Below are 21,808 nucleotides of genomic sequence, written 5' to 3' on the forward strand. Positions count from 1 at the left end.
GGCCTGAGGCTCAGAGGTTACCACGGCAACTTCAGGTGGTTGTCAATGACGACAGAGGCAGATACCCACAGAAACATTGAGAAAAAGAGTTTTTTCCTCCTCTGCACTCGTCTCACATTTGGGCTTATTCTGACCGAACAGTAGCTCCTATCAGAAAAAAACCCAGACCGTGAGCATCACAAGGACTTCCTGAACGTTTTGATATGATTTCGGTGTTTCTACAGTAAATATTTTACAGAGATGTGCAATTTTAAAACAGGGATACGTTCTGCTTCTCTCAGAAAATCTTTGTATTACAGTCAATGAGGAGCAGAAAGAGACGTGGCCACACTTGGAGGCTGCCCATTTAAATTCCATATGTCTCTCAGATTTTTTGAGCACATTGTGAGAGACATAACAAGTTTGTCTACAAATTTGGGAAAAAAATAATGTGTATAGAGTGTAATCGTGGCCAGGAGGAGTGTGGAAAGAGAAACGTTTCAGACAATTTCAGACCACTGCTTCCACTCTGAGCGATGATGTCACACACTCTGACACGAACATTCCATGCAATACACACCCATTATAATCTCAGAATTTCTCCAAAAATGATCATGGTCATTGAACAGGGATTGATAAAAAAAAAAAAAAACTATATGACCTATCGAAACGTGGATTAACACACCAATACAAAATACTTGTGTCTTCTGTTTAAAGTTTAAATGGAGTCTCTAAGTGAAATTATGCCGGAGAAGTAGACGTTTGAAAATCTATTATCCAATTATTGTTCATTTTCACTCTTTTTTTTCCCAGCCGTCCCATTCACTTCAATGCAAAATTTTGCGCAGTTTTTCGCGACGTAAGAGAAAAGTAATAGCATACCGATCCCGATTAAAACCGCACGTTTTGATATATAATTTGTGTCCGGAAAAGGAAGAAGAAAAAATCCACAGTATAACAATAGTGCTCGGGGCGATTGCCATAGATATATATAAGAAAGTGTTTATATATATATATATATATCTATGGCGATTGCCCCGTGGCCCTAATTACTGAATAGTTGTAGTTGATGGATAGAACCAGAGGGGGCAGCAATGCAACGCCAAGGATGCCAGCTGCCGTTAAATGCAAAAGAAGACGACGAAGAAGAAGAAGCATTAGAACGTAACGGTTTCTGTGGCGAGCGACAGTTATTTCAAACGGTCCATTGGAAAGAGAGCGAGCATCAGCCTGTAAGTGTCACACATAACAACACGCATTCACTGTTTATTTTAAACTACGGTAGAGCTTAAAAACAAATACTTACATACATGACATACGAATGCTCTAGTGTCAGGGTATGTGCGCGTGCTAAAGACGTTTGTTTACCTTTTCCAAATGTTTGCCTGCATGTGTTTACCAGCAGCTAGCTGATGTTAGCTTCACTAGCTCAGAGGAGAAAGTGTGTCAGCGGTCGTTGTGACAGCTCGTCACAGGTAGACAGTAACGTCACATTTGGGCCAGTTGGAGGTTAAAGATGGACTGGCTCGCGTGTCCGTGTAGTCAAAATAAGTGGCCTACAATGTTATGCACCATAGAGTTGAAAAAGCCAAGGTTATATATATAGCCTGTCGCACTGCAGTGTAGAAGATATTTCCTTAGTGTAAAGCATGGGTCTCAAACTCGCGGCCCGCGGGCCAATTGCGGCCCTCGTGACGATATTTTGTGGCCCCCACCTTGATATGAAAGTTTAATGTGAGTTTTATATGAATGGCACTTTACCGTGTTGTGTGTGGAAGGTACCGTTAATTACTTTTTTTGTTGTGATTTTTTTTTTTTTTTTTTTTTTTGGTAATTTTGTATTTTAAAAAATAATAATTTTGTGTCTTTTTTGGTAATTCTGTGTCTTTTTTGGTAATTTTGTCTTTTTTTAAAGTAATTTTGTCTCTTTTCAGTCATTTTGTCTTTTTTGGGTAATTTTGTGTCTTTTTTGGTAATTTTGTCTTTTTTTAAAGTAATTTTGTCTCTTTTCAGTCATTTTGTGTCTTTTTTGGGTAATTCTGTGTCTATTTTTTTGGTAATTTTGTCTCTTTTCAGTCATTTTGTGTCTTTTTTTGGGTCATTTTGTGTCTTTTTTGGTAATTTTGTCTTTTTTTTGTCATTTTGTGTCTCTTTTGGTTATTTTGTATCTTTTTTGTCATTTTGTGTCTTTTTTTTTTTTATCATTTTGATACTGCCTCCAGCTGCCCCCAGGTAATTTGAGTTTGAGACCCCTGCTTTAGTGTAAAAAGATGTGGTCCCAAACCCTGTTTAAAAATCTCAACATTTACCCACAAGGAGCTTTGTTATGTTAAAATATAGCTTGTTGGTATAAAGTGACAGAAGACACTTTAGACAGAAATTGACAGAAATTGTTTTGTCAATTGCTGTTTTCAAGGTCAGGTATTAACTATATCATCTAGTTCAACCAAAAAAAAAAAGTCTCTGTTGCCTCATGGAAAAAAAACTACCTTGATTCAAAATCTATAAATTGTTTTTTGTTTTTTGGTAATTATGTGTCTTTTTGGTAATTTTGTCCCTTTTTTTTTTAGTAATTTTGTCTTTTTTCAGTCATTTTGTGTCTTTTTTGGTTATTTTGTATCTTTTTTTGTCATTTTGTGTCTTTTTTTGGATCATTTTGATACTGCCTCCAGCTGCCCCCAGGTAATTTGAGTTTGAGACCCCTGCTTTTGTGTAAAGAGATGTGGTGCCAAACCCTGTTTAAAAATCTCAACATTTACCCACAAGGAGCTTTGTTATGTTAAAATATAGCTTGTTGGTATAAAGTGACAGAAGACACTGCACTTGTGAGTGGGACGACTCTATTCCATTGGGTTGCATTTCGGTTCAACTTAATTGGTATCAACTATCCAGGTGTTCCTGTTGGTAGTGGTACCAAGCAGCAAAAAACTATTTATAAAACTTGGCCTATTTCATTGACACAAATTGGCGGATCTAAATGCTAAAATTAGACTAACACCTTAACATTTCCAGAGAAGCTTGAAGTTATTGTTTCCCAATATTTGTTCATCTTTCAGAAATGCTGAAACTTTCTTCTCCTTCTACCTGTCTGTCAGTAGTTTTGAACTTGGATGTAAACAAAAAACAGCCGGGATTGGAGAAGATTTGTATCTTATAGTCACGATTCTTCCATGATGGACGTTGGAGTGTCCAAGTCCCATGTGTTTCTCAACTACAGCCCCAGAGCCCTCTTCTCCCAGTGAGACACGCATCTGCATGGTGGTGCCGTGTGCTCCTCGGTCCCGTTGTCCTAATGCTCTTCACTGTTGGCTTACCTCCAGTACATTCTGTTTCTGTGTATTCTCACATAGCCACGTAGACCTATCTCCACAGTGCTTTGTCCGTGCTGGAGAAAGTGTTTGTGAGTTGTAGTTTAATAAGTGTTACACCAAAAGCCTCCGGAAGAATTGGCTACAACTGTTGGGTTATTCATGAATTGGCTGGAGGTCGCCCAACTAAATGGTATGCAGTGTGTGCAGCAGGAGCAGCAGTCTTCAGTGCATTGCACACTGCAATCAGGGCCATGGCCGCTGCAGTTTGGCTTGGTGCATTTATAAGAAGTGCAGTGCTGTGTGCACACTAAATGTTTAATCATTTAGGGGATTATATTGTGTGAATGTGACTGCTTGTGCATGTTTTTGCAGTCTACTTGTTTTGGCAAGCGATGAAGTCAGAGATATTAAAATGCTACATTTAAATAATCTCTTGCAATGGTTCTCATAGTGGGGTCCTGGGACTCCCAGAGGTCCTTCGAGTACCCTCGCTCTTATTTTTGTTAGGTCTCTAACAAAAGGTCTCTAACAAAAATGAGGAATACTTACAGTTCACTATAATTTTCTCAAGTGGAAATGATCTCATTTAGGCTATAACAATGAGTTTTACTTTCACCAACTATCATGCAGTTGACAAAACAATCTCAGGTCCTGGAGATGCCTCGATCAATCTTTTTTTATTTGTTTTGTTTTGTTATAGCACCTAGTATAGCTGTATGACTCTATTAGTCAGTAAAGTGAATCTAAATCACTTTGGTACTGTATTCCCTGCCATCCAACTGTCTTATAATATTTAATGACATATGAATGAAAAGTACAAATACTGTCACTGTACTAGTCCCCCAAAACTTTGTCCTAAAAAATACAATCAAAAGCTACAGATTGGACTACTGGTCGAAATTGTTTTGTCAATTGCTGTTTTCAAGGTCAGGTATTAACTATATCATCTAGTTCGACCCAAAAAACAAACAAAAACAAAAAGTCTCTGTTGCCTCATGGAAAAAAACTACCTTGAATCAAAATGTATAAATTGTTTTGTCAAACTACAGTTCCCATAGTCAAAAATTATCCTTTCTGTAAACTATCATCAACCTTATGCTGTTATAAGCCTTACACAATGCTAAATAAATAACAAGCATCTTCTCATATATGTCCAAAGCCCTTTTCATACTGCGTTTCCACAAAAGTGCCATAACAAGTTATGCTGTCAATTTGCGTTAGGACGTTTATACTGATTCTGCAACGGAGTAATATTGCACATTGCAATCCGGCATTGTGGAACAAAGTGGGAAGAGACCCTAGTGGCGTGGAACAGAGCAGCAGTATTTGTACAATAAGTGGCAGCACCAAGTGCTGTTTCCCGCTGATGATACAGTCCACTTTCTTTCTTATTACCCGGCTGTTGGCCACACAAATAACGTACATCACGTGTTTTCCGTCTTGCTGGCTCTTTAACACTCAGTACGTTTACACGACACTTGAAAAAAACAAATTATTGCCTTAATCTGACTATAACTGGCAACTGAAGTGCATGTAAACATGTTAGTCCGACTAATGTTGGAGTTCTTCAACTCCGATTAGGACACCCAGATAATGTGATTGGAATAGGAGTTTCGCCGGCATGTATGACAAGACAAGGCATGTACGCATGCTCCCACAAACTTGCAGCTGGTCACGTTAGCCGGTCGCATTAGTCACTCACATTTGCCGGTCAGTAGTGACGGCACAAAGTGTCGAACTAAGATCAGCTGGAAAGGTCCCGTCAGTTATTCGATTTTCTCTGGGAAAACTGGGACAAAGACAGAAGTCAGATTAGACGCCAAAATCGATTTTTAAGCATAGCTCGATTAAACTTTGCATGTAAACGCACAGAGTCTCGCCAATTTGCCGCATCTGTTACTGCCTCCAAAGATGCTATAGATCCAGGATCATTTGATCCCCCATTTTGCCACTGGGACATTCAGACTGAAGGTGAAATATCACAGAAGGCGTAAATATCGCAGCTTGAAACGGCAGTCTGAAAGGGGCTACTGGGACAGAATCTCAATTAGGGTTCCACAAATCAATCTATTTTAAAGGTGGTCTGTAATGTAGGTATGTTTGAGAACACTGTTTTTCTGTTTGAAATCCAGGCTGGCTAATGCTTTAAGCTTTGTGCTGCATGACTGTTCAGCTGCTCAGCAAGCCAACAAAACACCAAGAATTGTACATGACACCAGCTAATACATTCCTATTGCATTCCACATTTTTCACAGTAACAGAGGCCTGACTTGTTGTAAAGACATTTTATAGACAGAAGGTAATACACGGGACGGGACAAAGAAAGAAAATGACCGGTGACTTGCAGGAGAATTGGAAAGAAGACTTGTCATGTTTGTGTTCAGGTGGAGCATCCCGCTGGGTGCACAGCGTGTCATGGACGCAGTGAAGGAGGGTCATAAGAGCACCATGAGCTCGGGCAAGATGGTGGCCCTGGCTGCAGGGCTTTCTGTCGGGGCCACAGTGGGCTACATCGTCTATCGCCATATAAGCAGCACCAACAACAACAGTGAGTATATCTGCCTGAAAGAAGTTGTGCCAGTGTTAAAAAAACATTTTTATACTAACTAAATTTGTAGACGTGTACTTGAGAAATTGTAAAGGTTTGGTTATATTCTTTGATGACATTATCTGTATGAAGTTTATTTACTATGTTATTCAAGAACAGGATTTTCAGTTTAGATAGATAGATAGATAGACTTTATTTATCCCAAGCTGGGAAATTACAGTGTAGCAGCAGCATTACACACAGAGACAATGACAACACAATTAAATAAAAAAGAACAACCTAGGCATACTTCAAGCAATAATATAAAAATACAATAAAATACAATAAAAAATAAAGCGTCTAAAGAAGGAGTATGTATTAAGGAGTAGAATAGAATTCCAGTGCAGAATAAATATGAATATACAGTATAAAAATAAAAAATCTTGGTGCTATGAAACAAATAAGGTGCAATGAACAGTGTGCATAAAAAACACATTAAGTGCATAGCAACAGTATGTAATGAACCAGACTATTATTTGTTATTGTACAGTGTGATGGCATGTGAAAGGAAAGATTTTTTGTATCTGTAAGTTTGAGAGCAGGATTAGTTGATTTTTTTTTTTGTTGTTCAGATTGTTTTACTGCGCTCTCTCTCAAACCTCTTCTCTTGCATTCAAAAGATCACTGCTCACACTCTTTCTTTCGGCTCAAAACTGTGTTTGCACTCAACTTGCTGCGTACACACATTTTCTTCACTCTCACTTGAACTCTTCTCTTTCTATTCAAACCGTTTGCATGTGCTCTCAGACTGCAGCGTTTGCACTTGGACCTTAAGCGAAATAGCACTATCAAAACTGACTGCCAGTAGGGTGCTCGGTATGCTCCTGGTTCACTCAATTGTGCCATAAAGGGCTTTCTTGAGTGTTTTTCTCTTTCATTTATGACCTTTGGGATAAAATAATGTATATAGCAGCAGCATGTAATGCATAGCTGCCTTCAACCCTTAAGACCGTTGCTTTGTAAAACGGTGCGTTGCTACAGAATATGTGCTGATGGATCGTGTTCTTCACCTTAATCCGTAGACATACATCTGCAGTCCAATTAATAATTATTATAACTTAATAACTTAAGGTCTTGTGGACATTTTGATTCAGCCCGTGACTGTCCATTTTGCCATTAACAGGTAAGGGGCCAAACACCGAGGTATCCAAGATGACACTTCCAGTAGAAGTTTACAGGAATATATCCAGATACCAAGCCAAGTTCCTGGACATGGTGAGTACTCTGAACCACCTAGGGGGTGTTGCACAAGTTCTTGTAGGTTTTATTTAAGGCATCTTATTTTGACAGTCTTGTAAATTCTGTGGTGGATTATGTTTACACACAGTGCTCTTATTTTGAAAGCTACATGTGTTTAGCGACAGTAAGTAATAGCAGATTTTTGTGATTAAAACAACTTTAAGTGTTAGCTAATGTTAGCACGCAGCTAACGAACAGCATAATGCAACAGTGTGTTTGGAGCTTTTGACCCTCCGGACAGGTTGATAGGATTTAGTTCGGCTCACGCACACACGCAGACACACAGAGAGATGATGTGGGGACGGGACTGATACAGACTGATAGGCAGATATCTGATACCATGTAGCCTTGTATTTCTTCATTGTGTTGAATAGTGAAGACAAGAATAATAGAAATTATACGTTTATTTGATAGGGAAATTATAATCTAGATAGTGATTAAGTAAAAATGTGAGATACAATTAAATTAAGACTAAAATATAACATTACTTTATAATATTGAGTCTAAAATACACAAGTCTTTGAAAAGAGCTGTTAAACACTTATAACATGATCAATTTGATCATGTTTATTCACTAAAAATAAAATATAAAAGCTGAAAGAAGACAACAACATTATAGTTACTGCTCTCTGTTTTTGCATTACTATTAGAACCTTTTACAGCAAATAAGTGTCATATCAATTACCTATCTATAAGACATTTGGCTGGCCAGTTAAAAAAACATTAGAGCATTAAAGCAGTTTTTCTCAGTTTTACCCTTTGCGTAGTTACTGCAGTTAGGCTTTGTAAGGCAGTACCGATGTCATGGATATATAAATGAAATAGTTTGATTGTCCACTGGTACACTGCTGACCGCAGCAGTGATTTCCTTCCGCGCTGCATTTTTTTTTTACTCCCTCTGATGCCAATTTTTTAGGCTGCCAAATAAAACCAGTTGGTTCTGTTGCACCTGGGATTCAGTGTTTCACTTTCTACTTCTGAGAAAATTCCTTTTCTTAGTGCCTTTTAAAAATATATTAGATCTTTATTTTAAATCATTGTTTATGTCCTGCAACCAAAAAGCTGGGAAAACTTTTGAGTGTGTGCTCCATATTTAAATTATCACTTGTTTGAGTATACAACTATAAATACAGCTATATAATAATATAGCTATTATATATATTCTATATAATAATATAGAATATATATATGTGCTTAAAATTGTATCAGCATTTCTTGAACAACAAAAATCCTATGGAATAGAAATATAATTAGTTGGAGAACCTGAAATGAAAACGTAAAATAATAATTTTCAGTATGTATGTATTCGAAGAAATATGTAATTTACCACAGCTGTAAGATGCTGGAAAAGCTTGAAAATGGACCCTGAAAGTGCCTGAAAAGTGCTTGAATTTGACCTTGGAAAAGGTGTACAAACTCGGTATATTATATATAATATAATAATATGCTTTTATTTCATTTTTTACTTGATATTTTACATTATGTGTCAATTTTTCTGAACCAACATCTGTCGCTGCATATTTCTGTGCCTGTTTAAAATGTCTGTTTTGCTCCTTTAATAATAAAGGTGAAAGTCACCTTTATTAAAAAGAAGAAAAATTCCTCTTTTTGGCCATATTGCGTCCTTCGATGTCATAAACTCTCAGAACGAGGCTTTTAAACCCAGTACTTATTGTGTATGATATTTAAATGACGCATGTTTCCAGCCGCCACATTTATCAACGCCCGATCATTCTCACGCTCTGATTGTTGGGATACGAACGTTTCATGAATCACATGTGAATCCTATCGTAAGATGGTTTCCGTGCTGGTTTCTACATTTGATTGTTCTCCTGTTGTCTCCTTGTCTCTCAGGTGACCCAGAAGTCTGGAGCTCATGTGAGGGTTTTGTCAGATTCAGGGGAGCCTGGATGTAAGAAGACTGTATGTTTCCTGCTGCAGGGCTCGAAGGAACAAGTCTTGCTGGCCCGCTGTGTCCTGGAGAACCTGGTCACTGACTGTGAGCTGGTGTCTGAGGATTTGGAAGTTCCTCAAACGGCCTTTGGACGTATAATAGGTAGCCTCTGAATAGTGAGGATAATCACATTGATTCCTAGTTGTTATTCATTTGCCCTCGAAACCTTTTTGCTTTTAACACCGATGTTTTGACTACTGCTAGTTGATACTCTTTGTGCACAGTTTTCAAGTAGTTGCCATCTTTGTTTTCTGAGGTAGCCTGTCAAATGAGGGTTAGGGTAACGCAGTATCATAATTAATATAATAAAGTAGCCCGCTGTACTTAAATGAGTAGTCAGCGGTTTATGGCACAGAGGATAAATCAAGCTTTTAGAATTATGATAGATTCATTGTTTGGCTCTTCACTTGGGATTTGTTGACTGTAGGAAATGTATAGTGTCGGCCCATGTACTGTTTGTCTAACCCATATTTCCATACTTGTGTGTCTGTGTTGCAGGCCGTGGAGGAGAAAGTTTGAAACTGATCACCAGGACCACAGGGGCTAATGTGTCTTGTTCTAGAGAGAAGCAGCATGTTCCTGGAGCCAAGGGGAACATGACCATCACAGGGACCAGACAGGAAGTGGAACAGGCCAAGGTGAGTCCATTCATTGCTTTGGACCGAGGTTATTATAGTTAACGAAATAATGAAAACTAGAATTGAAAAAACATTTTCGTTAACTGAAATTTAAATAAAAACAAGAGTTTTTTTTTAAAATCGATAACTAACTGAAACTGTATTGTGTGGTATGTCTACACTGCTGAGTTTGTATTCCTGTTTTGTGGGCTTCCAGGAGAAGCGTGAGTGAAATTACCGTAATGACACCATGTTGGCTGTAAACAGCAACTTCTCAGCTTTCAGAAAACTTTGGAATTTTCCCCGATAGCATAAACCGTTTAGTTATTATGGTAAAAGTGTCGCCGGCACAACACTCTGTAAACTTTGGATGTTGTGCTTTCACTGTGTGCAAGTGAAAGTCTCAATTCAACCATGATTTTACAAATCACAGTTTTTTTGCGACGGCGCTGAAAATCCAGCAGCGGCAGCAGAACACTGCATAATCCTTTTTGGTTGATATGAAATGTATTTATTTAGCTCCAACTAAACAGCTGCTGGTTAGTGAACATGCAGGAACACATGGTAAATATGTTTACTGAGACTGGGATGTCGACACTAGAACAAACATTAAAAACACCCAGAACTGTAAGAGTTAATAACCTTATTGGGGCTGAGATGGATAAACTAAAGCAAAATGTTTTATAACCTCTTTGAATCTGGCACCCAACACACAACCAATTACAAAAAAAATAAAACGAATAAGAATTAAACTAAAACGTAGCATTTTCAAGAAATAAAAAGAAAACTAAAATTAGCAAACTCACTCTAAAAACTAATTAAAACTAACTGAATTTGAAAACAAAATTTCACAACAGAATTAAAACTAAAACTAATGAAGAATCCCAAACTATTATAACCTTGCTTTGGACTACTCAAGTGCAGGGCTTGAAGACCTCCGGCACGGTGCCGGAAATCCGGCTCGGGATTTTTTTTGGTGTTTTTTTTTAAATTCTTTTAATCATGTTTAAAAAAACAAAAAAAACCCCGGCAAAAACCCTTAGTTCGTTAGATCTGGATATGACCGGGGAGGGCAGCATTACGGTGGATAGCGTACAGCCTGCCGGAGAAGAAGGCGGCTCATCGGCGAGCATGCTTTAGACCCACGTCATTACTATTTCTTAAGAAAGTCACTGGAGACAATTACAGCGACTCCTTCTTACTCTTTTTTTAACGACCCGCTAACGAGTCGGAGGCCGGCTCGTTAACAAGGGCCGCCGTTAGCGGTAGTTAGCTCTGTAGCAGTACAGTGTGTATGTGCTGCTGCTGCAGGAGGTGTTCACTTAGCGATCTCTGTTTGTTTACAACAAGCACCAGACACTCTGTGCGCAGTTAGCGCGTACCGTTAATTCACGATCACTATGTTTATGATCAGCGGAGACACTGTGCATAATAATTAGCCATGCTGCTTTGTTTATGATCATTGCTGTGCACAGTTAACGACGGCGAACGTCAACTCCAGAGTCTCTAAATCGCTCTGGGGGCTAACTTGTTGTGGAGACACGCAGAGTGAGCGGACATTTGAGAGGGTGTGGCATGAGACTTTCCCGGTGGTAGTCGGCTATACGGTCCGTGCCTGCGCTCTCCAACACGTCAACCTTACTGGAGATTTCCACCGGGCGCGGAACGGCTCCGCCGCGGGTTAGCGTAACGGCAGCGTAGCTAGCCGGCCGTATACACGCAAATAGCGAGAACACGCGATAATCCTGAACATACGGGAGACCGTGAGATCCTGTGATAAATTGTGTATAAGGTAAACAACAACAACAACAACAACAAACAGCTTACTTTGCTTCTCCAACGCGGAAGATCTGTTGATCTGACCATCTATCCCATGCATAAACAAATTTCAGGAACAGGATTTTTTTCTGCTTCAAGCCCTGCAAGTGTAATCTGTCCATTCATTTAAACATGATATTGAGAATAAATGTACCACCTCCTTTTCTCATCTGTTTGCAGGAGCTTATTCTTGAAAAAGTAAGAGAGGACATGATGGTGAGGGCGAAGATCTCTCAGTCTTCGGCCCTGCGGGAGAAACGAGGCCACACTCCTGTGAATGAGAAGCCAGACAGCACAGAGACTACTGCACCTGTGGGCTTAAACAACAACGGTCCTTACTCCCAGACAGAGAAAAACGGGCTCATCCTCACCAATGGGACCGCGGGAGAAGCAGAAAATATTTTTGACAAGATTGAGAAGCTTGATATCTCCACCACAGACAGCAAGGACGAAGACGGGAGTCTCTCTACAGACTCTTTCTCCGAAATTTCCAAATTTGAAAGTGAGTTTACTTTTTCTATAATGGAGTCTAGAAACTATTATGCCTCACTGTATGATAATCTTTCCTTAAACACGGTCTTTTCATTTGTCTAGTTCCCAGCCCAGACCTGAGCTTCCAGCCTGATGAACATCTGGAGGTTTATGTTTCTGCGTCGGAAAACCCGAACCACTTTTGGATCCAGATCCTGGGAGTCCGTTCCCTTCAGCTGGACAAACTGACAGAAGAGATGAACCGCTTTTACAACGGTGGCAACCCAAACGTAGGGACCGCTCCTACTGCCTTTTATTTACACTAAGCAATGAAAAAAACTCTATAGCATGGGTCTCAAACTTGAGGCGCCGCGGGCCAATTACGGCCCTCGGGATAATATTTTGTGGCCCTCACCTTGATATGAAAGTTTAATGTGAGTTTTATATGAATGGCACTTTACAGTGTTGTGTGTGGAAGGTCCCTTTATTACTTTTTTTGGGGTAATTTTGTGTCTTTTTTTTTAATAATTGTGTGTCTTGTTTAAATATTGTGTGTCTCGAAATAATTTTGTGTCTTTTTTTAGTAATGTGTATTTTTGGGTCATTTTGGGTCTTTTTTTAAAATAATTGTGTGTCTTTTTTTAAATGTGTGTCTTTTTTGTTAAATGTGTCTTTTTTGTTAATTCTGTGTCTTTTTTGGGACATTTTGTGTCTTTTTAAAATAATTTTGCGTATTTTTTTGTCATTTTGTGTCTTTTTTTTGTTATTTTGTGTCTTTTTTTTGGGGGGGGGGGTCATTTTGAAACTGTCTCCAGCGGCCCCCAGGTAATTTGCGTTTGAGACCCCTCATCTAGAGTTTTTAGTCCCAGTTTAGTGTCAGACTGAGATTTTAGACAGACTGTGAATCTTGCAGGGTAACTATTTACAAGACTACAACTAAACACTTGTCTTTAGATGTGAGCAGGTGTGAGCCTAGAGTTTTCTGGGAGTCTTTTTTATATATATATATATTATATTATATTATATTATATTATTTATATATATATATATATATATATATATATATATATATATATATATATATATATATATATATACATACATATATATATATATATATATATATATATATATATATATATATATATATATATATATATATATATATATATATATATATTTCCAAAGTCTTCTGATGTATAGGTAGCATTAGACTCTGCATTAAGAACACCATATCTTCTTTAAGAGCAGAGGGTGGAGACCATTGTGGTGGGGGACATTGTAGCGGCTCCATACCACGACCGTGGTACGTGGAACAGGGCCAGGGTGCTGGGAGTCCTGGCCTCCGGACTGGTGGACCTTTACTATGTTGACTTTGGGGACAACGGGGAGCTGCCCAGAGAAAGCCTCTGTCGTATGAGGTAAGAGAGAACATATGACGCTAATATCTCCACTAAATTAGACCTTGAATGTTTCTTTTCCACATGTATGACTGTGTGGGGTACCTCTTGTGGTTGGGCTGATTCATATTTTTTTGATTTCTGTTGTCATTGTTTTATAGCTGCTGACTCTTAACCGACTCTTCATTCCTCCGGTCAGTAGGAATCGCAAGTCAGCAACAACTGCTTCAAATAACAAAGCAAAGGCATTTCCTGTAATTGCCTCGGCAAAATAAAAGCCGGACCTCGTCTGTGTGCGGACACATTTTGGCCTTTTGCATCGCTTGTGTATCGTTTTGCAGCACGGAACCTCATGCTTTCATTTGTGCTCTGTGAATTTGACAAAAAATGTCAAGCAACAGCTCACGTAGAGATGACACAGAAAAAAACAGCTGATCACTCTTTTCTTTTTTTTTTTACATTTTGTCTTTATTTAGAATCACATTTCAATATCACATTACAACAGTCATCACCGTTTTGATAATAGACACTGTGATCCATATTTTCAGATTTTTATAAACAAACAAACGAACAGAACTTGGGGGTGTTTCCATCTACAGTAAGTAGTAAAAAACAGATAAAAACATTTTTTTAAAAAGAAAGTTACACAATATTAAAAAAAAGAAGGGCGTTTCGGGGCGATGTACAATCTCCACTTCTCCCAGATTTCCTCAAATTTGGCTTTTTGAAGCCTCACAGAGAAAGTGATTCTTTCCATTACAAAAATTTCATAGATGATGTCATACCACTCGTCTATAGATGGGCTGTCTGGCTTAAGCCATTTCCTTGTTATGGCTTTTTTAGCAGCTACACTCAGTATGCCAAAAAGTTATTTTGTGTTTTTATTTGGGGATGTAGAGTGCAGAAGCCCAAAAAGAAATTGATCACTCTTTTCAAAAAAGGAAATACTTCAACTGAAACGCCCCCTATTAATAGCATTTATAGTTAGACAAAAATATAACTGAGCCATTTACTCAGTCAGTTTGTCAATTTGCAAGTTGGTCAACAGCTCCAGAGCCTCTCAACTTTTAGACAACTTGTCCAATCCGTAGTTGTATGCCTACATTTAGATTATAGCAGATGCTTTTATCCGAGGGGACTTACAGGAAAAAAGGGAAACAATCACGGTATAGTGCAATAAGAGCCATTAGTGCAGCAATAAGTGCTAGTGACAATTCTTTAAAAAATAGAATCGTCGTGTGGTGCTAGGAGAGAAGATGATCTCTGAAGAACTGGGTCTTCAGGAGTTTTTTTTAAAGGTAGAGAGGGCATTCACGGCTCTGATTTACGAATACAAAAAAACTTTATTATCCACTGAGTGGATAATCCTCTTCCTCTTTGGTTTCACCATAGACATGTCTCAAAACAACAGAATAAATAGTAAAACAATAAAAAAAAAAAAACATTTCAAGGATAGAAAAAGATATAAAATAGCCTACAGCAATAACTACTTCACACATCAGCCATTCAAGTACAAAATTTCATAAAAGCACGCCACAGTACAAATCAAGTTTACAATTGTAGGTCTAAGACCTGCCTTATTCAGAGAACCTGCTGTGCAGGGAAACCCTCAGCAAAGGAACAAACAGGAGTAAACAGGGTAAATAAATCTACCGCATTCTGGTTTTATTTATAGCGTTGAAAGCTTCTGGGACAAAGGACTTTTTGTACAGGTCCTTCCTTGCCACTGGTAGCCTATTTAGCTTCCCCGAAGGTAAAAGGTTTACAACATTTATTTCAGTATTGATAGATGACAGGATGTCAAGTATTTACAGTTGTGATGAACCTGAAGAGGTAAATGTCCTGAAGCAGGTAAACAGCTCCCCTTGGCTTTATGGAGACTTTCAGCTCATTGTTTAGCTGACCAACCCACAACTTTACTGTTTTGGTTCACTCTCACTGCTCTCATATAATGAAAATATATACACCAGGGATGGGCAAATAGAGGCCCAGGGGCCACATACGGCCCGCACTCTCACTTGAAGTGGCCCTCAGTACAACTACATGCATTTGAGCATGAAATCTTAAAAGTGCAGTGTAAAAATGCACAAAATGACTTCTTGCAATTAATGTTGGTCTGCTGTTCTTGCACTGATAAAAAAAAAAAAAAGGAATCACAGTAAGTGGTTGTTTTTTATTTGCTTCAAACCTTTTGTATTCCTATTTATACTGTTAAACATGCATTTGAGCATGAAATATGTTAAGTTACTGCACTGTAAACATATTTAAAATCACAGTTTCATCATATCAGGTGAAATGCATGGTCCTATATGTGGCCCTGTGGTAGTGAACATGAAAAATTGTGGCCCCCTCCAGCATTTAAGTTGCCCATCCCTGATCGTGTATATCAGGGATGGGCAACTTAAAAGAGTAATGAGTGGCTGTAAAGCTTTTATCTTTCCTCTTCTCCATGATAGCCACGTAGTATTACTTTTGTAGAGCAGTTACAAGTAAGTTATTGTAGGACAAAACCCTCAGTCAGTTACCTGTCTAACAAAAGAAAAGGACATAGTTTCAGTATGAATTTGTGTGAGTGTAAGAGAGCAAAAAAAGTCTATAGGGTCTTGGGGTGGGCAGCCTCTCAGTAACTTCTTTACTGACAGCTTTCTTGTTGCTAATAAAACGACTGTAGATTCATCTGTCATGTGTTTGGGATCATCTGGAGCTGAAAAAGAGACGCACTGTTTGTTCACAGGTTTTCTGGGTTCTGTTGTGCTATAATGCAGCTACAGAGTGCATATCTTTGTATGTGGCAGCAGTTGTTGATGGCACAGCTTATTAAGTTATTAACGGCTTTTGCATTTGCTGCATTAATATTTCAGGAGTGACTTCCTCAGCTTACCATTCCAAGCTATTGAGTGCAACTTAGCAGGAGTGAGACCAAAAGGTAAAACTCTTGTCTTACAAACATTATCACACAGGCAGTGGTGGAAGAAGTTATCAGATGTTTTACTGAGATAAAAGTAGTATAAAAAATACTCTGTTCCAAGTCAAAGTCCTGCTTTCAAACGCTTGTGAAAAATCCATCCATCCATTCTCGTCCGCTTATCCGGGGCCGGGTCGCGGGGGCAGCAGACTTCAATTACAGTTAAAGTACCAAAAGTAAAAGTACTCGTATCCAGAATCACTTATTTAAGATTTTTTATGTCATTGGATTATAGTTATTGATTCAATAATGTTTACTGGGTGTTAACTTATGAGAATACATAATAATTTCTTAATTCATATTTTATTGATTGAATTAATATTTTGTTGTCAAAAAGTAACCAGTAACTCAAATCTTTATATATATATATATATATATATATATATATTGCTTAAAAATGCTTGAATTTGACCACTGCTAAAGTGTACGAACCCTGAATAATGTATTTAATTACATTCCACCACTGCACACAGGCATATAAACAAGAAAAAGCTTAAGTCAAAAATATGTTTTATTCTTAAATCTCAATTGATTGGCCCTTTTTTCCTCCAATGTATATATTTCTATATCTAAACAGTCATTCCATCCCTCAGGAGAGGTGTGGACTGAGGAAGCCCTGGATGAGTTTGAGCAGCTGACATATTGTGCTTCCTGGAGACCGCTGCAGGCCAAACTCTGCAGCTACTCTCACTCTGAGGTCTCCTCCTGGCCCACCGTCAAGCTCTACGACAACAGTGTGGGCAAGGTCAACACTTTACACAAACAACACTAAATCATGTTAGCATTAACTGGGATGTTCATTTTGGCTAGCAAAAACACAAAAACAAAATGTACAGTACAGGCCAAAAGTTTAGACACACCCATCTCATTCAATGCGTTTTTCTTTATTTTCATGACTATTTACATTGTAGATTCTCACTGAAGGCATCAAAACTATGAATGAACACATATGGAATTATGTACTTAACAAAAAAAGTGTGAAATAACTGAAAACATGTCTTGTATTTTAGATTCCTCAAAGTAGCCACCCTTTGCTTACTAGAATATAAGACATGTTTTCAGTTATTTCACACTTTTTTGTTAAGTACATAATTCCACATGTGTTCATTAATAGTTTTGATGAATTTACAATGTCAATAGTCATGAAAATAAAGGAAAAACATTGAATGAGAAGGTGTGTCCAAACTTTTGGCCTGTACTGTATGTTACTTACCTCAGAAAAATGAACAGCGACTCCTTACAGTGTCTGTTAGTCCAACCAAACTCTGAATAAGACATTTTTACTGAACAAAACGTTCAAATAAATCTTTTTTTATTGTATTTATAAAAATTAATTTTTATTTTAGAATTTTATTTTATTATGTCATTAAGTGAAAATACAGTGAAAGGGTCAAAGTTATGAGACCATACTGCTAAACGTCCTTTTTATATCTATATAACGTTATATATAACTTTATTGACATGTTGCCGTGGATACGCATTGTTCTGCTTCTCTCCTGATGATGGCTCGCCTTGTTAGTGACCTGTCAATCAAAGGTAGCCCCGCCCCAAATCATACAATTCTTTATCTTCTATTTTCTTCTAAATGGGGCCATTATTTACACTATTAACATCAAATTGTCTTTAAGAAGATTTTTTACTAGCAATTGAGACCATAATTTTTTATTAACGCTTCATTGATTATTTATCTGTGTTTACCTGTGTGGTGTGTGTCTCATCTTGTCTACTGTCTATCCCAGCCTGTAGATATCGGGGAGGAGCTGGTACGTCTGGGCCATGCTGTCAGCTTCCAGGAGCCATTAAACGGAAGGACTGAGGGGGAAAATCTCGGCTGTCTACAGAGGATGCTGGTGATTCACTCAACACATATTTTTGGCCTCATTAACCACCAAATTTTCCTTCCTCCTTTATACTTATGGAACATTTATTATTTCTATTACGAGTGAGTGAGTGAGTATTTATATAGCACTTTTCACAGATAAAATCACAAAGTGCTTTACAGAAGATAAAAAGAAAGAAATAAAATAGGGGACATGAGACAATTAAAACACAATGACACTATCGTCTAAAAAGATAGGTCTTAAGGTGATTTTTAAAAGAGTCGACAGAAATAGCGGACCATAGGGGGAGAGGCAGAGAGTTCCAAAATATGGCTGCCACACGACGTATTTTCAGACGGGTACGTGGAACAGACAGAAGATGTCGTATGTTGGAAACTGCGCCCTTTAATCATTACCTCTAAATTGAAATTAGTTTGTCATCCAGTCAATGTTTTTCCCTGTTAATGTTATGAAACATTACAAAGTCAACTATGGTCTGGAAGAAATTAGGGATTTTTCATGCTGTAACACCTTACAGCATAGACAACTGAACTTCATCTAACGTCTAACATGTCTTACCTTCATATTTACCACATAATAGCCTACTCAATACTGTCACTCTTATATCTGACTCTTGTCCTCCTATAGGATGATGTGATAGGAGCATCATCAGAGCAAAGTCTCTCCTGTATCAGCTTATCAGGTGAGTACAGCACAAAGACTGTATAAATAAACCGTTTTTCTAAACGTGCTTTTTTATATCTATATAGCGTTTTCTATAACTTTATTGACACGTTGCCGTGGATACACATTGTTCTACTTCTCTCCCGATGACGGCTCGCCTTGTTAGTGACCTGTCAATCAAAGGTAGCCCCGCCCCAAATCATACGATTCTTTATCTTCTATTTTCTTCTAAATGAGGTCATTATTTACACGATTAACATCAGATTGTCTTGAAAAAGATTTTTTTAACTAGTGATTGAGACCATAGTGTTGTCCTAAAAAAATTCTGAGGTAATAAATCAAGTGAGAAGTTTTCTCATTTTGCATAGAAATGAATGGACAGAAATGTTTTTGCAGCCAAACTTAGCGCCCCCTGCTGGAATTTTTGGTAGAATGCAGCTTGGGCAGACACGTATTACTCTTTCTCTAGAGTAATATTTGGTTTGGTGCAAAGATTGGTTGTCTGAACAGCCTTCATCAGTATCGTCTACATGTGTTCCTACATTTCTTTACATCTGTGGAGCAACATAATACCACTATGAAACACACATACTTTTTGTCTACTCAGGCCTAGCCAAATTGATTCATATTGTTGAGTCATCACTCACTAACCCACACCACAAGCTGCCCTAGTTCTGCTGTTACTGTGTCAATGCTGCAGCTCACAAACTCACAACTTCTTTTACCCTCATTCACCTAATACAGTGGTTCTCAAACTTTTCCTGTCATTCCGCACTTAAACAAATATTGGGCCACTACGACTTCATGTGCTCACAGCCAAAACGAAGGAATTGAGGAACAGACGAGGAGGGGTGGATAGGAAGATGGTAGCTTGTACGATATCACATATAAGGACGGCAGGCTGTACAGCAGCACATTTGATGGTATTCTTTTTCTCACTGTGGAATCCTTATCTCATCAACAATCAATAACACGACGGATCAATTGTTTATTTGAGGTAACGCCAACAAAAGTTTTTCCCTCCATTTGAGAGATCTACACCTAGCTGCAGTCTGGCATTTAACATCAACCTGGTTTCCAGCAGCAGCAGCAGGCAGCTGTTTTCAGTGAATGACCCCCACCCTTTACCCCCACATACAGTTGAAACCAGAAGTTTACATACACTATATAAAAAGACACATATGCTTTTTTTCTCACTGTCTGACATGAAATCAGACAATCACTTTTCCTGTTTTAGGTCCGTTAGGATTACCAAAATTATTTCTATTTACTAAATGCCAAAATAATGAGAGAAGGATTTTTTTAGACAATTTTTTATTACTTTCTTCAAAGTCAGAAGTTTACATACACTAACATTATTATGCCTTGAAACTATTTGGGAAAGCCCAGATGATGCTGTCATGTCTTTGGAAGCTTCTGATAGGTTCATTGACAACATTAGAGTTAATTGGAGACACACCTGTGGATGTATTTTAAGGCACACCTGAAACACACTGCTTCTTTGTGTCACATCATGGGAAAGTCAAAAGAAATCAACCAAGATATCAGGAAGAAAATTGTGGACTTGGCATTTAGCAAATAGAAATCATTTTGGTAATCCTAACGGACCTAAAACAGGAAAAGTGATTGTCTGATTTCATGTCCGACAGTGAAAAAAAAAGCATATGTGTCTTTTTATATAGTGTATGTAAACGTCTGGTTTCAACTGTAGTGCATACAAATTAAAGTCCAGTTGTTGATAGTTGTTGAAAACTCTGGTCTTTTCTTTTTGTATCTCAGAAGCGGCTTCAATCTCAGGAAGCGTTGATGACGTCGTAGAAGATGATCTGCTCTGAGACCAAAGACATAAACTTCTAGGTATTGTTTTCTGGCTTACTGACTGCATGAGTTTAAACATTTTCTAAAGAATTGATTTATGAGCCATTAAGTCTGTGAAAGTAATGACTCCTAATCCACTTGTTTTCCAGCACTGACCATCCACTGCTCAGCATCAGTTCAACTGACATGGAGACATTTCCTCGTATGACCCAAACTCAACCGCATACGTCCTCATTCAGCCTTACTGACAGTTCCTTCAGTCATATCCACTGTATCGTTGTTACTTCAGTACATTTGTTATGTTTTGCCTTTAAGCTGTTCTGTTGTACCAAATGCTACTCCACTTATATGTTGTTGCAATATTTTTCTGTTCAAGAAATGAAGAGGAACAAAACTAGAATGCCATTATTATTTTTGAAAAGCACTGTGTTGAACCATAAGGCAGCTGGATAGCTAACATTGTCAACATTGTTATTTTCCTCTATTTATATGTATATTAGAATTTAATGGCTTATGTATCGGGCTTCACAAGTTATTATATTTTGAAAATGAAACCATAAAGTATTATTAGTATTGAATGTGGCCTGCAGATTGTGTTCATTCTAACAATGTGGGATCTACTGTACCATCACCAAGGACAAAGTTGTAGTTTGTATTCAGAGGTGTTATAGACTGCACTATATATAATAAAGGATTTATTTTATGTCACATGCATTGTCTGTCCGCTACTTTAACATTTATTCATTCTACAAATATTATTTGGAAAATAACAATGGATATAGGGGAGCAATGTGTTAAAACATAAGCCAATTTTCCATCAAGGTACTTGGAGGTGTGTGTGCGCGCGTGCATATGTGTGTGTGTGTGCGTGCATGTGTGTGTGTGTGTGTGCGCGCGCATATGTGTGTGTGCGCATATATGTGTGGATGCATATGTGTGTGTGTGTATGTATATATATATATATATATATATGCGTGTATATATACTCAGAATTCATATTTATACATGTATTGAGACAATAAATATGGAATGCAATGTATATATTTAAATAAATAGATGTGTATATATATGTGCATATATATATATATATACACAACATCTATTTATTTAAATATATACATTGCATTCCATATTTATAGTCTCAA

At 37.9% G+C, this 21,808-nt stretch overlaps 1 protein-coding gene across 1 annotated transcript; it reads left to right on the plus strand.

The window, feature by feature from the left end:
* Positions 1 to 1,131: 1,131 nt before the first annotated feature.
* tdrkh (tudor and KH domain containing) lies at positions 1,132 to 21,371 on the plus strand. The gene is made up of 14 exons (XM_059323980.1): positions 1,132 to 1,211; positions 5,675 to 5,838; positions 7,001 to 7,092; positions 8,971 to 9,172; positions 9,569 to 9,708; positions 11,686 to 12,007; positions 12,100 to 12,266; positions 13,228 to 13,397; positions 16,238 to 16,302; positions 16,935 to 17,086; positions 18,081 to 18,191; positions 18,810 to 18,864; positions 20,625 to 20,702; positions 20,813 to 21,371. The coding sequence occupies exons 2-13, from the start codon at positions 5,706 to 5,708 to the stop codon at positions 20,678 to 20,680; spliced, it is 1,665 nt and encodes a 554-aa protein (XP_059179963.1). The 5' UTR covers positions 1,132 to 1,211; positions 5,675 to 5,705; the 3' UTR covers positions 20,681 to 20,702; positions 20,813 to 21,371.
* Positions 21,372 to 21,808: the final 437 nt, after the last annotated feature.

Source organism: Centropristis striata, chromosome 21, assembly GCF_030273125.1.
Source record: "Centropristis striata isolate RG_2023a ecotype Rhode Island chromosome 21, C.striata_1.0, whole genome shotgun sequence".
Lineage (NCBI taxonomy): Eukaryota > Metazoa > Chordata > Actinopteri > Perciformes > Serranidae > Centropristis > Centropristis striata.

Bases quoted from the DNA above. Each gene is read 5' to 3' on its own strand.
- tdrkh (XM_059323980.1), top strand. From the start codon at position 5,706: ATGGACGCAGTGAAGGAGGGTCATAAGAGCACCATGAGCTCGGGCAAG. The intron at 7,093-8,970 runs GTGAGTACTCTG...CTTGTCTCTCAG, and splicing joins AAGCCAAGTTCCTGGACATG to GTGACCCAGAAGTCTGGAGC. The intron at 16,303-16,934 runs GTAAAACTCTTG...TCCATCCCTCAG, and splicing joins AGCAGGAGTGAGACCAAAAG to GAGAGGTGTGGACTGAGGAA.